General features: G+C 46.3%; 1 protein-coding gene across 3 annotated transcripts in view; it reads left to right on the top strand.

The window, feature by feature from the left end:
- prdm16 (PR domain containing 16) overlaps positions 1–18,384 on the top strand; it is a 963,872-nt gene that overhangs the window by 782,042 nt on the left and 163,446 nt on the right. For all 3 annotated transcript variants that reach the window (XM_085967282.1, XM_085967281.1, XM_085967280.1), the window contains exon 3: positions 15,623–15,757. In XM_085967282.1, the coding sequence (XP_085823408.1) occupies positions 15,623–15,757 (135 nt within the window). The remainder of the gene's footprint in view (positions 1–15,622; positions 15,758–18,384) is intronic.

Raw genomic sequence — 18,384 nt, 5'->3', positions numbered from 1 at the left:
ATCAGTTTTGTATGGTCACTGATGAGATCAGTATTGTATGGTCACGGATTGTGGAGATCAGCATTGTATGGTCACTGATGGAGGATATTAATATTGTATGGTTCCTAATGGAGGAGATCAGTATTGTATGGTCACTGATGGAGGAGATCAGTATTGTATGGTCATTGATAGAGTAGATCAGTATTGTATGGTCACTGATGGAGGAGATCAGTATTTTATGGTCACGGATTGTGGAGATCAGCATTGTATGGTCACTGATGGAGGATATTAGTATTGTATGGACACTGATGGATGAGATCAGCATTATATGGTCACTGATGGATGAGATCAGTATTATATGGTCACTGATAGAGGAGATCAGTATTGTATGATCAGTGATTGAGGAGACCAGTATTTTATGGTCACTGATGGAGAAGATCAGTATTGCAAGGTTACTGATGGCGAAGATCAGTATTGTATGGTCACTGATGGATGAGAACAGTGTTGTATGGTCACTGATGGAGGAGATCCGTATTGTATTTTCAGTGATGGAGGAGATCAGTATTGTATGGTCACTGATGGAGGAGATCATTATTTTATGGTTACGGATGGCGGAGATCAGTATTGTATGGTCACTGATGGAGGAGATCAGTATTGGACGGTCACTGATGGAGTAGATCGGTATTGTATGGTCACAGATGGAGGAGATCAGTATTGGACGGTCACTGATGGAGTAGATCGGTATTGTATGGTCACAGATGGAGGAGATCAGTATTGTATGTTCATGATGAGATCAGTATTGTATGGTCACTGATGGAGGAGATCAGTATTGTATGGTCACTGATGAGATCAGTATTGTATGGTCACTGATGAAGGAGATCAGTATTCTCTGGTCAGCGATGGAGGAGATCAGCATTGTATGGTCACTGATAGAGGAGTTCACTATTGTATAGTCACTGATGCTGGAGATCAATATTGTATTGTCAGTGATGGAGGAGATCGATATTGTATGGTCAGTGATTGTGGAGATTAGTATTGTATGGTGACTGATGGAGGAGGTCAGTATTGTATGGTCGCTGATGGAGGGGATCATCCTTGTATGGCCACTGATGGTGCAGATCAACATTGGATGGTCACTGATGGAGGAGATCAGTATTGTATGGTCACTGATGGAGAAGATCAGTATTGTATAGTCACTGATGGAGAAGATCAGTATTGTATAGTCACTGATGGAGGAGATCAGCATTGTATGGTCACTGATAGAAGCGTTCACTATTGTATAGTCACTGATGGAGGAGATCAGCATTGTATGATCACTGATGGGGGACATCAGTATTGTATGGTCAGTGATGGAGGAGATCAGTATTTTATGGTGACTGATGGAGGAGATCAGCATTGTATGGTCAGTGATGGAGCAGATTAGTATTGTATGCACACTGATGGACGAGAGCAGCATTATCTGGTCACTGATGGAGATCAGTTTTGTATGGACACTGATGGAGGAGATCAGTATTGTATGGTGACTGATGTCGGAGATCAGTATTGTATGGTGACTGATGTCGGAGATCAGTATTGCATTGTCACTGATGGAGGAGATCAGTATTCTATGGTCACTGATGGAGGAGATCAGTATTGTATGGTCACGGATGCAGGAGATCAGTATTGTATGGTCACTGATGAAGGAGATCAGCATTGCATGGTCACTGATGGTGGAGATCAGCAATGGATGGTTACTGATGGAGGAGGCCAGTATTGTATGGTTACGGATGGCGGAGATCAGTATTGTATGGTCATTGATGGAGGAGATCAGTATTGTATGGTCACTGATGGAGGAGATCAGTATTGTATGGTCACTGTTAGAGGAGTTCAGCATTGTATGGTCAGTGATGGAGGAGATCAGTATTGTATGGTTACTGATGAGATCAGCATGGTATGGTCAGTGATGGACGAGATGAGCATTGTATGGTTACTGATGGTGGAGATCAGTATTGTATGGGCACTGATGGTGGAGATCAGTATTTTATGGTCACTGATGGAGGAGATCAGTATTGTATGGTCACTGTTAGAGGAGATCAGTATTGTATGGTCATTGATGGAGGAGATCAGTATTGTATGGTCACTGATGGAGGAGATCAGCATTGTATGGTCACTGTTTGGATCAGCATTGTATGATTATTGTTAGAATCATAGGGTTCGATTTTCATTGACCCGTGGAGTCGGGATTGGAGGCGTTCGGGGGGTTAAAGTCCCGAATTCGGGGGTCCTGACACCATCCCGCCCCCATCCCGCCTCCATGTAAGTTTCAAAGGAGGCAGGCACCCACCCCACACTGGGACCCGCCTACCCGAGGCGGGAAGGGATTAGTGCCAATTGACTGCCTGTTAACAGGTAGTTAACAGGCAGTTTTTAGCCTAATCCCTATTTTAAAGCTTGTAGTGTGGGATTCCCGACGGCTCCAAACCACGCCAAGTTAGAGAAGTCGGGCCGTCGGGTTGAAGGACTTGGAGGGGTCGAGATTTTGGTATTCAGGTGAGTGATGGGTGCATGAGTGCAAAGGTAAGTGTGTTTGGTGTGTCTATAGTGTGTAATGAAGTTTAAATTACCTGTACTTACCTTTTCAGCCTTCCTTCCTCTAGGTTTCGGGAGTCCATCATCTAATCAGCATAGAAAGCAGAATGGCTGCGAACTGTCAAAAGTGACAGCCTGCAGCTTTCTGTGCTGGTGAGATTTCTAACTGGGTCTGTGGAGAAGGACTCATGTTAGAAGTAAGACTGTCAGTGTTTGACAGCTTCAAACAGCTGTGAAACACTGATATTTCATCTGTCAAAACGTCTTGACAGATGAAATTTCAGTCTCTGATGTCACCTGATTGGCCTGCTGAGCACGCTGGGCGAGCTCAACAAGGAGATCAGCATTTTATGGTCACTGTTAGAGGAGATCAGCATCGTATGGTCACTGTTAGAGGAGATCAGTATTGTATGGTCACTGTTAGAGGAGATCAGCATCGTATGGTCACTGTTAGAGGAGATCAGTATTGTATGGTCACTGTTAGAGGAGATCAGTATTGTATGGTCACCGATGGAGGAGATCAGCATTGTATGGTCACTGTTCGAGGAGATCAGTATTGTATGGTCACTGTTAGAGGAGATCAGCATCGTATGGTCACTGTTCGAGGAGATCAGCATCGTATGGTCAATGTTAGAGGAGATCAGCATTGTATGGTCACTGTTAGAGGAGATGACTATATAAGCTGTGTTTTTATGCATCTCTTCACTTCACCTGACGAAGGAGCAGCGCTCTGAAAGCTTGTGATTTCAAATAAAACTGTTGGACTATAACCTGGTGTTGTGTGGCTTCTTACATTTGTCCATCCCAGTCCAACACCAGCATCTCCACACCAGAGGAGATCAGTATTGTATGGTCACTCTTCGAGGAGATCAGCATCGTATGGTCACTGTTTGAGGAGATCAGCATTGTATGGTCAGTGTCTGAGGAGATCAGCATTGTATGGTCAGTGTCTGAGGAGATCAACATCGTATGGTCAGTGTCTGAGGAGGAGTACCTGAGTAATTTTCCTGGTTAATTCTCTTCCCGCATCGTCTTTCCTAAAATTGTTGACTGCTACATTCCCTTGTCATCATCTACTACTACCCAACAGCCCAGTATTTGAATGGGACCTCTGACAGTGAGTCTCAGAGACTATTCAACTATAGCCAGCATCAGAATCAAGCCAGATACTGTCTTCATTTGCCATGGACCGGTGTACTTTCCAGTAGCGCCTCTACTGGCCAAAATCCTCCAACTAGGCATAGATCGGGGATGGAATCTGGGACATTCTCATCCTGTATGTCTTAGCTGAATGTACATGAATAAACTCACAGAGCTATTGGAGAAGCTTGAAAATATGTTTTCAATTATCCGACTCCATAATGGGATGGCATTGTCATCATAGTTAGTTGCAATCACTCTTCTGTCCATTGATCTTGGAATCTGTACCCTTCTAAATATAGTCCAGTATTTTGGTGGTGCAGTGGTGTCGCACATTGAAAACTCAGCATATTGCACGTGGACTGCTAGAATGCAAATTGGTAACCACAATTACCCACAAGCTGAGAAAGTGAGCTTCACTGTGTTTCAATGGGGAGGCATCGGCCAAAAGCCATGCAATTCTCTGATAGTTGAGATCCTGGGTTACTCCTTTACACCACCTACGAGCTGGTATCAGAGCAGCATTGTCAATTGGCCAGGGAGAGAGTACAGTGTAGGGCAACACCCAAAGAGGGAAAGGGAACAAAACATCTTTCACAATGAGTCACAAACAAATACCTGGTAAGGGTTTTTTTTTGTATTTGTCATTATTTCATCTTCTGACTTTTTCTTTTTTTTCCTTCTAACTATTTTAATTAATGAAACCGTTAACTGACATCCAACTTTGTAACGCGCCCATGCAAGAAGATCCACGGGTGACTGATTTTTGAATTATCAAAACTGACAGATGGGTTTGTAAAGATGCTGTGTGCTACATGATATGATCATTATCTAATTTTAAAAAAGAATGTTAAATATATTGTAATCTTAAAAGTGTCGACTAATGTGCCGCATTGAAGAAATTCTAAAATTATTTATCCAGCACCATTTAAAAAAGATGTACACAAAATGTGTAATGTTGAGCTTTGAACTCACCCAAAATTAACATTTCATTGAATGAAATGTTTACTTGAATTATAACTTGCTGAAATGGATCCTGCAAAGGAATTGAATACCACCCTGGCATAAACCAGAGGCTCGTCACTAGAGGAGGGAAAGAGCAGAAAGAAAGCAGAGAAAGAAAGTATAGAGGAATTGGAAATGGAGAGGTAAACGTGCCAAGGCCACTGATTTACAGTTTCGTGAGAAAAATGGACAGAATCTTGGAATGTGATCTTTTAAAAACCCCAGACTCTAATTAAAAATTACATTTGACATTTTAGATCACCATAAAACAGTAGCCTTGATAATGTTTGCATTATATACAGTGTCTAATCACATCAAAAAAATCTCAAAGTGATTCATACTTTTAAATTACTTTTGGAGCGCAGTGCCTGTTGTTATGTAGCCAAATGCCAACCTAGGTTTGTCAGGTTGTTACTATGGTTGTTATTTTGCTGTAGCTGGAGATTAATTTATCTCCAATCTGGTCAGCACATGAAACTTTCCAGCCCTATTCTTAACAAGTATATTTTTTTCGAAACAAGGAAAGGATCTCATAATTCTAGCTCAAAATGCTAAAAGAATAACGGAGTATTTACTGCCAAGATATTACATTCAGAGTTTGTTTAACAAAATGGCACTTGCAGCAATTATAGAAGCTTGAAACCAGCTTTAAAACTAGCTGAGAATTTGACAGCAGCATGCAGCAGCCAAATCTTTATCAGACCGATCTAATTTGAATAGAAACCAGGGCTTAGGCACCCTTTAAAAAACATTCAGCATTGTCAAACCCCAGTCGCTATAAATTCTTAAATAACCACTTAAAATGAAACATGTGCACAAAAATCCTTTGTATTTCTGTTTTCAGATGTCACAAGTATTATATCAGCTTTTATAGCACTGGGGTCAGGTTGTTCGGCCGTTGTGTTGTAAGTTTCACCACCAATGAATAGTTTTGGCAACTCGCAATAACTTCATCCCAAAACAGCAAGATTTCAAAATAATTATGAAATGCTACTAGCAATTTTCTTTTAAATGGGACTAGTAAAGGGGTTTTGATAGAGTAAATAGGGAGAAACTGTTTCCACTGGCAGGAAGGTCGGTAACCAGACGACACAGATTTAAGGTAATTGGCAAAAGTACCAGAGGGGAGATGAGGAGAATTTTTTTTTATGCAGCGAGTTTTTGTGATCTGGAATGCACGGCCTGAAAGGGCGGTGGGAGCAGATTCAATAGTAACTTTCAAAAGGGAATTGGATAAATACTTGCAAAGTAAAAAATTACAGGGCTATGGGGTAAGAACAGGGTACTGGGACTAATTTGATAGCTATTTCAAAGAGCCGGCACAGGCATGATGGGCCAAATGGCCTCCTTCTGTGCAATATGATTATAAAAATGGAATTATAAAGTAAACGCTCTTTGAAACGAAAGAAGAGGTAAAGCAAGGGTAAAGTACGTTGGCATCTCTGATGAGTCTTTGTTGCATGGTACAGTGCAATACGTTACCTTATCAACTGAAGAAGAGCAGAGTCCGATTAGGGACAGAGTGTTGCTGTTGACAGTGTAAATGTCACAGACCTCCTCACGTAGCAGATTACTTATTTCTGTCCAAATAGGCACAGGTGATACAAGTAGAAAAGTAAGTTCCTTAGAAAGAAATATATCGAAGCCTGCATGTAATGATCACCTCAAGGCAGGGTCAAGTCAGAATCACAAAGCAGCCATGGCTCAGTTGGTAGCTCGCCCACCTTTGAGTCATAAGGTTGTGGGTTCAAGTCCCAGTGCATTGACTTGAGCACATGATCAAGGCTGACACCAAAGCAGTATAGAGGGAGCGCTGCACTGTTGGTGGTGCCGTCTTTTGGATGAGACGTTAAACCAAGATCCTATTTGCCCTCTCAGGTGGATGCAAAAGATCCCAGTCGAAGAAGAATAGTTCTCCTAGAGCCCTGGCCAACATTTATCCCTCAACCTACATCACTAAAAAAACAAATTGTATGGTCATTTATCTCACTGCTGTTTGTAGGACCTAGTGTGCAAATTTGCTGCCTACATTACAACAGTGACTATACTTCAAAAGTACTTCATTGGCTGTAATGCACTTTGAGATGTCCCGAGGTTGTGAATGCTGCTATATAAATGCAAGTCTTTATTTTCTTTCTTTCTTGATGGTTCTATACAAAAGGTATAGGAACAGGGCTGTGTGATTTGCTTTGAATCACTGTGCAAGACTTTATTTTGCTAGACTCGGTGCCTGACAAGTGAAGGTGTAATTACTCTTTTCTTTGAAATAGTAAGTTGATAGGGTGTGGTTGTCAATAAATTTCACAAGGGTGAATTTCTATCTGAAAACCTGTATCGGGAACGGAAGTTGTTGTGGTCTTGCAAAAGTACATGGGTTTCCTGCCTATACATCTGCATAAGGTTCTTAGGCTCTGAGACTCGCCTGGTTCTTTGGGCTGATGGCCCTCTTCATCTAAGGGTCTTTGAAGCAGTCTTGGCGGACAACTAGAAACAACATCAGAAGCACTGAATTCAGGGTGGACAGGGTGGTGCAGTTGGTTAGCACAGTAGGACCTGCATTTGAATCCAGTGCAGACCCAATGGATAAATGGTTCCTCTTTCTGCTGACTTTTTGGGATCCTACATGCAATCACTTTCAAGCAAGCTTCCATTGGCCATGGCGGAACTTCCTATTGTCATGTATTGACAATCTCACTTAGGACATGGGGATGCCTGTTGTCAGAAATTAAAAATATCACACTGTAGTGTAATGGGGGAAACCCATTCTGACGCTGCGGCTAAGGAGCTTTGCTTTGCTGCACTTGATGCAAATGGGCGGCAAAATTGGCCGAGTGTTCCTTTCCCCAGTACTGACAACCTTCGCCTTGATAAGAATGTCCTTTACCCTAAAAAAAATTGAATTAGAGAAGGGGGAGGGAAAAAAAATAAAACAAAATGAGAAGACGGAATCTTCCTGATTGCACAGCTTTGCAATCCCACAGTTGACAGAAAGAATGGAATTGTCTCATTTTGACTGGGATTTTACATTAGTCCTTGTTCCTTCCAACAGAAATGTTTATTTTACTCAGTGTTATAGCATTCAGACTTTGATCCAACAGAATGTGGACCAATGAGATTCTGAGACCGTGGTTCAGTTTCCCCCATTCCTCTGGATTTCCAAACAGAGATGAGGCTGAGCCACCTCCATGCGTAAGGAATAGAAAGTTGTAGGGAAGAGAAATCCCCGGTCACACTCACTCAGATTGGTTCAGAGCAACATTGATGAAAGAAAGACTTTTATATAGCACGTTTCACGACCTCAGCTCATCCCAAAGCGATTTACAGCCAATGAAGTACATTTGAAGTGTAGTCACTGTTGTAATGTAGGAAACGCAGCAGCCAATTTGTGCACAGCAAACTCCCACAAACAGCAATGTGATAATGACCAGATAATCTGTTTTAGGTATTGGTTGAGGGATAAATGTTGACCAGGACATCGGGAGAACTCTTGTACTCATCTTTGAATAGTGCTGTGGGATCTTTTACACCCATCTGATAGGACAGATGGGGTCTCGGTTTAACGACAAAAAGCAGCACCTCTGACAGTGCAGCACTCCCTCAGTACTACTGAAGTTCTAGCCTAGAATTATGTGCTCAAGGCCCTGGAGTGAGACTTAACCCCATGACCTTCTGACTTAGAGGCGAGAATGCTAGCCGCTGAGCCAAGGCTGAAAACTATTGATGACGGGCTGGGAGAAGGTCAGCTGCATGCCCTCTTGAGCATCTGTGGTACCTCACCCAGTCAGGGAGGCTGGAGGGGGAAGAAAGACAAATGTCTCAAAAAGAAAGGCCTAGAAATTCAGTTGGTTGCGCCAGCTGGTAGCGCCTTAGAAGGAGTAGATGTCGGGCGCTAGGCGGCTAGCGGCCGGGCGCAGCGCGATCTGCGCCTCGCCCCAACTTCACTCAAGATTTAGCGGCGGCGCAAAGTCTTTGCGCGCGCTCAGCTGCGCGCGCAGATCCTGACGTCATTTCCTCGTGCAACGCCCTTTGTGCGCCCCAAACCGGAAATTCAGTCGCTTCGCCCCATTGTGCGCTTGGCGCCCCTAGCGACTGTTACAGTGGAACGGTGCTCAGTCGATGCGGGGCACGGGGGGCGCAAATTAAAGGGCGCTCCTCCTGCACTATAAAAGGCTGCCATTTCGCAGCACTCCTTCTTGAGAGATGGATCTTTGCAGAGAGACCAAGGTAGAGAGCTTTCTGCTTTGGCTCATCACTCGGACCGGTACTTGTGGCTTCAGGCCACAGCTTTCCACTTGTCTTTGCCTTCATTGACATCTCATTGTTTGCCAGCATATTATGGGGGCTGCAATGGGTGTAAACACTGGCTTTCTCAATTACATCCAAAGGGCTCACAGACGCCGTGAGAGAGTGGCAGCCCTGGCTAGATGGAGAGGGGGCAACAGGCGTTGGCAAAGGAGGCCTTACCCACCCAGGGTATACCGCCAGCAGTTCTCCTATCTCAACATGTCTGAAGAGCAGTGTGTTCGGAGGCTGCGATTCCGAAGGGAGGTGGTCACAGAGATCTGCCACCTGCTTGGCAGTGATCTGCAGCCACAGCTGAGGTGCAGGACGTCTCTGTCGGTGGCAGTGAAGGTGATGGTGGCTCTCAACTTCTATGCCACCGGCTCCTTCCAATCCGCTGCTGGGGACATTGCCAACATCTCCCAGTTCGTCGTGCATTGCTGCATCCGCCAGGTCACCAATGCCCTTTTCAAAAGGAGACGTCAGTTCATCTCCTTCTCCATGGCCCTTGCCAAGCAGCAACAGCGTGCAATGGGCTTTGCAGCATTCGCGGGCTTCCCCATGGTGCAGGGCGCAATTGACTGCACGCATGTGGCTTTGCGGGCACCTCTGGAGAATGCAGAGGATTACCGCAACCGGAAGGGCTACCATTCGCTGAACGTCCAGCTGGTGTGTGACCACAGGCAGCTCATCCTAGCTGTCAATGCCCGCTTTCCAGGCAGCAGCCACGATGCCTTCATCCTGCGACAGACTTCTGTGGCAGACATGTTCCAGGCCCAGCCTCACCCACGAGGATGGCTTATCGGGGACAAAGGCTATCCTTTGTGTACCTGGCTGATGACCCCGCTCCGTGCGCCCAGCACCCCTGCTGAAGAGGGATACAACGATAGCCATCAAGCGACCAGGAACATCATCGAACAAACAATCGGCGTCCTGAAGCAACGGTTCCGCTGTCTGGATCATTCCGGTGGAGCCCTACAATATTCGCCGGAGCGAGTCTCCCATTTCGTGGTCGTTTGCTGCATGCTGCACAACCTGGCTATCCGCAGGACTCAGCCACTGCCACCAGAGATTGGAGGACCACCTGAGGAGGAGGAGGAGGAGGAGGAGGAGGACCAGCACAGGAGGGAGGCAGAAAGTGCAAGGGCCGCCCATCGGCGGCTTATTGAACGTCGGTTCTAGGCCCCCTCTCAGGGAATGGCTTGTGCCAATGTCAGCAGATGAATGTAGCTGCTCCACAAGCCCTCAGCCGAGCAGGGCAACCAGGACTTAACCAAAAAACCATGCACAATGCAATTTAACAACAATAATTTATTGAAAACCTCTGCCCTTCCCACATTACATCCTCATGTGGAGAAGCCCCCTCCAAAAACACAAAACTACCAGTCTCGGCCTTACAAAAAGAAAGAAAGACACCAGTCTCGGCCTTACAAAAACACAACTGCACCAGTCTCGGCCTTACAAAAAGAAAGAAAGACACCAGTCTCGGCCTTACAAAAACACAACAGGCATTTGAGCATACCTTCTACTTTTTGCCCTGCAAGGGCGATGCCTTTCGCATCCTTGCCTGGCCCCTGCCCGCCCTGCAGCTCCTCCTCAATGGGAGCCCAGTGGCTGCAGCAAGGCTGGGGGAAGGCTGCTGAGGGGCAGATGGCGTGACGGCAGATGCCCTTGGGGGTCGGCCTGCACCAGCTCTGGCCTTGGAGTGGCCGGCTGCTGACTGCTCCAACTCTGGCTGGGCGGCAGCAGTCTGTCCAGCGGCTCGTGGCAGCTGCAATGGCGGAGTGGCAGTGTCGGCTGCAGGAATGGCGCCAACCTGGCAGATCGCAGGTGCTCGCTGGTCGCCTGATACAGTGGCACTCGCACGGGCCAGCACTGCAGCATGCGCAGCAAACAGCTGAAGGACAGACTGCTGGGCTGCTGCTGCGCGGCGGGTGCCGTGGCGATGCCTGGCTGATCCAGCGAGGGTGGCAGCAGCTAGTGCCCGTGTGGCCCTGGTCTGTGTCCGCATGACAACAGCCAGTGAATGGACGGCACGACTGAGCACTTGGCTCGAAGCCGCCTGTGCTGCCGCGAAGTCCTGCAGACTCCTGGCCTGTGCTGCTCCAAATTGCTGCACACTCCTTGACAAAGACTCAATGGAGTCAGGCATCCTTGCCACTGCAGCCATGAGCTCATTGTGCCTGCGCTCAGCCTGGACGGCCATTTCCTCCAGGAGCCGCACCTCCTCTGCGCTCACCGTCGCAGGACTGGAGGCCGCACTCACACTCTGGGGAGAAGTCCGCCAAGCTTCCCCACCCCTCCCATGTTGCTGCAGGCTGCTGGGCCCCGGAGCTTCACTCTCCTCCGACCCTTCCCCCCGGCTCCCCTCCAGGGAAGACGTGTCCCCTACATTGCCATGGGCTGGCGCGGCTGAGGGTGGCACTGATGGGCCGGCTTCCTCTTCCTCCTCCTCGTCTTCCGAAGGGCTGACAGTGGCAGCTTGAGGGCCCGCCTCCTCACCTGACGATTCACCATCTGAAAGCAGGAAGGCACAAGAGTAGCTTTAGAGTGAGGACAGGGCGGCAGCGAGGGAGGCATGAGTGGTGCCATTCACCGCATTGGTCGGACAGTGGCAAAGGATGCTGATCTGATGCGCAAGTGGAACGAGAGAGGTCCAAAAGGTGATGCCCTTACCATTGGTGCCCAGAACAGGGTTGGCATCTCCACTGGCGACGGGACCAATCAGCCGGCCTGCCATAATGCGCTCCACATGCTGGTCGAGGTCAGAGAGCTCTTTGAGGTCAGGACGGCCTCCCCCGGTCTCAGTTCGGTTGCGCCGGTTGTGCGCCACCTTGGCCTGCAAGAGAAAGGACGGCCTCTAAGTACAGTGTGAAGCCCTGATCTTGTCTGCACTGCCTCCCATGGTCGAATAGCTTGTACAGTGTGTAGCCCTGATCTTGTCTGCACTGCCTCCCATGGTCGAATAGCTTGTACAGTGTGTAGCCCTGATCTTGTCTGCAATGCCTCCCATGGTCGAATAGCTTGTACAGTGTGTAAAGTGCTGAATGTGCAAGTGATTTTCATGCCAGTCCCATAGCTGCTGGATGAGGGCTGGCCATTAGGGCTTTCAGGTCCCTTTGCCCATAAAGTGAGGTGCACATGCAAGGATGAGGAGGACACTGGAAAGGGTACTCACCCTGACAACCCGAGTGAGGTCGTTGAACTTCTTCCGGCATTGCACAGGAGTCCTGGCAACCACGCTGTTGGAAGACACCCTGTTGGAGACCTCCCTCCAGGCTTTCCGGTAGGCGCTGGGCAGCGGCCTCTTGCCACCTTCTGGGAACAGAACATGGCGCCTGCGCTCCACTCCGCCAACCAGCAGCCTCAGGTCACCGTCGCTGAAGCGCTGCGCTCTCTCCCTGGCCTTCTCCATAGCCCTGGGCGTTGTGCAGGTGAAGCTGAAGTGGTCAGGCCTAGGTTGAGGGCTGCAGTGTGCAGGGCGTGGCAGGCAAACAAATCCACCCTCCCCCTTTAAGAGCTGACCGGCGCCAGAGTGTCTGCCGTCAATCAAGAACTCGCCGCACCGGCGCTGCGCCCGGCCTCGGGGGTATCGCTCAGCACCGCCGGCATAGCGCCTAAAGATAGTCGTGCATCGCCTGTTTTAGCGCAGCAGCAACCTCTTGGGGCGATGCGACTGAATATCGGCGAAGGGGGCGCGACTTTGCGCCGGGTGCAAACTTTAGCGGCCGCCCGACTTTACCGCCCCAAAAGTGGCTATACTGAATTTCTAGGCCAAAGAGTGAAACCTTTTAACCTTGAAATTGGCTCGATCCTACTTGTTGTGTGGCCTCCATTTATGTGAAGCTTGAGCCAATCTCAAACATGGGTAAGCAGGCAATGGGCCATATTAGTATTTTAGAATGCAAAATAAATTCAGCTCAGAAAATGTAGCTAATAATATCTGTTCATTTAGAAAATTCCCCTTTTATTAACTATACCAATCAAAATAAGAGTTATGGAAACAACTGGTTATAATATTGATTTTTTAAATATAAATAGTATCCTTGGTTCCCAATCAATTAGGACACTTGTATGTTCAGTGTCAGTTTGATGTTCTCTGGACATGTGTGGATCAGTCCATTTATCTTTCGTCCAACCCTCCCTTGTGCCAGCCTTTGATTCAACCAGCAAGTTGCACGTTTAAGGCAGCGAGGCAACTATTTCTTGGAAACGATTTGTAGGCAGGTTGTTTTTTTAAAAGAACTCTCCGCTATAAATCATTCTGATTTTATTTGCTAAGTGAGGAGCTGGAAATTTTTGAACTCCCCAGTGCAGGGAGTCAATGCTCAGGGTCGATGACTAATCACTTTGTGCACAGTCGGGGATTCCAGCCCTTAAGCTAGATTATAGCAATAATTTGGCAAGTTGGTCTCAGTCGAAGAACTCCACAGAGTTTTCCAGTTGTTGACCAAAGAAGCATTTTTTTTCTACTTGTTGGTCACTTGCCACAACACACCCTAACTGCAGACCGCTGCATGACTACTGGTGTTGCAGCATGATTGGCCAGTCAGGCCCAAATCACACCTAGGCAGTGTCTGACCCTTGTTTTGTGCTTTTGTCTCCTGACCCTCTTTCCTCCTCCCCGAGGTGAAGTTGCTGACCTTTGGCAAAGTGCCTTTGAACAGCTTGGCTGAGAAATTAAGCAGCCACATTTTAATGGCCGGCAGGCCCAGGGCCCTTAAGTGGGCCAGTTTAAGTACTGGGCAGTGCTCAGACACAGACTCAAAATCATCCTGGATTGGGAGCAAAACACTGTCAGGGAAATGCGATATTTAAAAAATGATGGTTATAATTGAGTGGTAAAAACTGAACGAGCATTCTGGGTTTTAGTGTTTGATTGAAGATACCAAAATGATGTCTTTTTGTTAAAATGCTTTCACTATTGCCGGTAAATATAACAGATTAACATTGCATTTGTCTATAGTACAGAGAATGAAGTGGGCTGGGGGTTCATACTGAAGGGGTCAGTTCGGTGAAAACAGAAGTCTGTCTGTCAGAACTGTGCAGATGGGCTAGGCGAAAATAAGGTCTGCGCAATAGTAAAAGAAAAGAAAAAGTTATTCATAGGAGAGAATGAGTTCTTTTAGCATTTTATATTTAATAAGCCCATTAACAGCCATCTGAAAGCCTGGGGGTAGTGAAATGTTGGCTTTAAGGTGATTATATGATAAGCAGATGGAAACATTTGGAAAAAAAAGCTTCTGCTTGCCTTTACTAATTAAGGTATTCATATTCAAAAGGGTGAAGGAATTTAGTTACACCGCTATAGATTCTGCCTTACTGGGTTTCTTCAGTTAAAGCTGAATGTAAGGATTTAACCCGGAACAATTTTATATAAAATAGCTTTTTTTAGAGCACTTTCCTGAGTTGTGTGTGCCAATTTTACTGAGGACTGGCCATGGACAAGGCTCTTCTTGTAACCAAGACACAACAAGAGTATCTACATGAATAAATGTTCACCACCTCTGCCCCCCCACCCCCGCCAACAATCCTCTCCACACCGCCCAGCTCAGTGAGATTATCCAGTTTGTAGCTGGGCCATACAGACCAGAAAGGCCCAAGGTTTGATCCTTAGTTTGCTCTGTGCTTGCCGTTCTCAGCCAGGGGTGGAGTAAGGGTGCTATAATTGGCCTCAGCACTCCCTGGGCTAGGAAGGGGAAAACAAAAATCAGCTTGGGTCCCTGCTCTTGATTGCTGTCCAGCAACTCTTGGCAGAAGTGCACGTGTGACTGTGATGCCCCCTGGTGTTGAACAGTCTGGCAACACTCAACCTCAAGTCTTGCACTTAAGAAATGCCCATTGGATGGCTGGCTGACACCCATGAGAGGGTGGGAGGAGCGAAAGTTAGCAAGCAAAAGCAACGTGCAGCCAGGCAACTGGTAGATCAGCATGAGAACTTACTTCTAATTGAACCTCAGCTTGTTGCAGTGGTGAGGAATCTTTAAAAAGTCTATGGGGGTGGGGAAAATCTTCTCAATCAATAATATTACTGCTGGCAGACCTGAAGGTCAGACCATGCCTGTAGGTTAGAACTCTTGAGTGAAGCCCACAATGCAAAGAAACCACAAATTACAGCAGTGAAATGGGATTAGAGTGGGCCACTCCCATTGAAGAGCTAGTGCCAATAGCACGATAGACTGAACAACCTCCTCCAGTGCTGTAATTTTAGTGATCACTGCACAATTTGCATTCCCAAGGAGGGCCCCTTGTCCTAACTGCCAAGTCTCTGGTTTACTCACCTGTGGAGTGAAGATCTTGTTGGTGCAAATAAAGAAAACTTTAGGGTTACTCAATAATTCATCCTTCTCGAGTTCCAACAGAAACAGAAAATGCTGGAAATACACAGCAACTCCATCAGCGTGTGTAAGGGGTAAACATCAGCTTCATAAAATGTGTGGAGACCCTTTGTCCAGATTTCTTCTTGGGGTCTAAACCCAAAAGGTTAATGTATCTTCTTGCATGCAGTGCACAGAAGCCCGTTGTGTATTTTCTGCGTTTTATTTCAGATTGTTGTAATCTGCAGTTTCTTTTTACAGAACCGAGAAACAGCCAGTTTGTCGACTGGGATATTTAGATGGTACAAATTTTGTATTCTGTTGTTTTACAGATTGTTGACGAGCTGGGGAATGTAAAATTCTGCATTGATGCAAGCCAGGCTGGAACTGGGAACTGGCTGAAGTACATCCGTTCGGCACACTTATACAACCAGCAAAATTTAGTAGCATGTCAGATTAATGACCAGGTGAGTTACCCTCATGGAACAGATTCCAGAATCCTGTTTTGTAGCAATTCCTACTGATAGAATTCCATGTACGAAATGAGATGCAACTGTCTGAACAAAATCCAACAACACTAACACTGACCAGCATCCAGCGTCACGCACTTTAAAACAACAGCAGCATTGAGCTGGGAGTTAGTGGTGCTAGACTGTACTAGGTTCATCTGTGTTGTAGCCACTCTTCCTCCTGTTCTACGTTGTGTCTGTTAGCTGCCCTTAGGCAGGAACCCTGCTGTAAAATAAACCTAACTGGCATATCTTGTAGAAATATCTTTTTAATTCATTTGTAATCCTATACTTAGGTTTGAAAATCGTGCAACCCTGAGTGCAAAGGAATACCTTTTAAAAATGAGTGCTGAATATGTTCCTTGTTTTTGCATTACCAACATACTACTGAACTATAAACAAACAGAAGCCATTTTATTATAGGAAAGAAATACCTGTAGCATCTTAATTCAAAATAAAAGTAATTCTTAAAATAGCTTCATTTTCCATTTTAAAAAGTCCTATCAGTTTATGAAATGCTTCTTTCTTTGTGCTCGCTTGTATCTACCAACCTGTTAAAAGCTTTGAACCAGAAAATGTTACATCACCCAGAGATGTGTGATGCTCAAAGACTCCTTCAGGCCTTGCACCATCAACCCAGTCCTCTATCTGCTCTAAATAGCCACAGTGGGAGCAAAGTTTCTTCGGTTAATGTAGAGCAGGGGTGTTCAAACTGATGCCCAACGGCCACTTGCAGACAGCCTCCGAGCCCTGGCACTTGGTCCACAAAGCCCAGGCAATTAAATACAGTGGCCCTGGAGGTTTACTGTCTGCTGTCTGTCACTCTGTGGCCAGGTAAAACCAAGATGACAGGACTTGCAGGTTTGGTGTTGCCTCATTGGTGTCACAACACCAAGATTTGTTAGCATCAGTAACTTGACTTACATACAAATTATTGGGAACCGTAGATTTAAACTCCAGAGGTAGCCTTCCAACCTCCTTGATCTGTATCCCTGCAGAAGATAAAAAGCTTGGGCAATTTTAACCTAACTCATCCGTCGGGAAATTGGCGAGATAATTTGCAACGCTGGTTTCACACCTCACCAGATTTTACTCCCCATTGAAATCAACAGAGAGTAATGTTGGGCACGGTGTAAAACCGGCATTCCACACAATCCCATTGGTTTCCCGTCTGACACTTGGCCCACATAGCCCAAGCAACTAAATATGGTGGCCCTGGAGGTTTATTGTCTGCTATATTTTACCCAACGTTTCCAAACTGGGGTCTATAGAGCCTATGAGGTGTGCACTTGGATCACAGGAGGTCCATGCGGGCATCCGATTTCTGTATTTGTTAACTTACTAGGACAGTATTGGCAGGGGTAGTACACACAGAACAGTTTGTAAACCACTGGTGTAGAGGGATACCAGTACTGCCCTACTAATGAAGGGACAGGTATAAAGCTGGAGATGTTCTATGTTTCTTACTGTAAACTGCTCCAATAATCTGCATCCCTTATTATTAATGATTAACTGTGGTGCAACATGCCATGCAAAAGCCTTCAAGTCTCACTGCCTACTGCAGGTACCATGATTGCTGCTTTGGCGAGGCAGTCCCGGGTGGTAAGTAGTCATTACTGGGTTAGAGTGAAGGCAATGTCAGAGCGAGAGAGAAAGTCGATGCGTGGAAGCTGCAGCTGGATGGCAAGGAGCGCAAATAGGGGGAGAGATAGCAATGCAGCGACATATGGCCTGAGAGTCACCTCCTGCTGAATATTTTTGCAGCAATAAAATGGTTTAACCTCATTATAACACCCACATAAATATTGCAAAATCCTGCCTTGGCATCTTCAAATTGCCCTCGTTACAGCTTGCTTCCCTCTGCATTGCTAGCCTATGTAATGCTCCCTTCATTTAAAATTTAATATAGCATGTACTGTTGTCTTACACTTAAAATCCTGCATGGCCACCCCTTCCCCCCACCCCCCAACCGCCAATCTCTGTAACTCTTCCTGCCCTACATCCCATACCCCAAACTCTCTGTTCCTCTGACTCCACCCTCTTGTGCAGTCCCCCCTCCCTTCGCCCAACCATCCGTGGTCATGCCTTCAGCTGCCTAGGCCCTTATGCTCTGGAATTCCCTTCCTAAACCCCTCTATCTCCCTCTCCTTCTTTAAGAGCCTCCTTAAAAACCACCTGCTGTGCTCACCCCCCTCCCCCCAATATCTCCTTTTTCAGCTAGGTGACCATTTCCTTATGCCTCTGTGAAACACTTTGTGACATAAGGAAGACTTGCATTTCTATAGCACCTTTCACGACCACCGGACATCCCAAAGCACTTTACTCGGTTTAACTGGGACTATGAACCGTCAATCTTCTGACTCAGAGGCGAGGGTGCTGCCTCTGTGTTAAACGCGCTACATAAAGGCAAATTGTTGTTCATGGATGCCCCACTATTGGGAACACATATAAAAGAGCTTCTCTGTGAACATACACAATACTTTTTTGTGACTACCAAACACTTCATTACTCATTGGATCTTGTATCGGCAATTTGCAAACAAGCGCTATTTTGAACGAAATTTACCATTTAAAAAAATGAAAATT

The sequence above is a fragment of the Somniosus microcephalus genome, chromosome 25, assembly GCF_052327205.1.
Source record: "Somniosus microcephalus isolate GS21.2 chromosome 25, FLI_Smic_1.0, whole genome shotgun sequence".
In the NCBI taxonomy this organism is placed as follows: domain Eukaryota; kingdom Metazoa; phylum Chordata; class Chondrichthyes; order Squaliformes; family Somniosidae; genus Somniosus; species Somniosus microcephalus.
The sequence above is the reverse complement of the archived record's forward strand: the minus strand, read 5'-3'. Positions and strand labels throughout refer to the sequence as shown.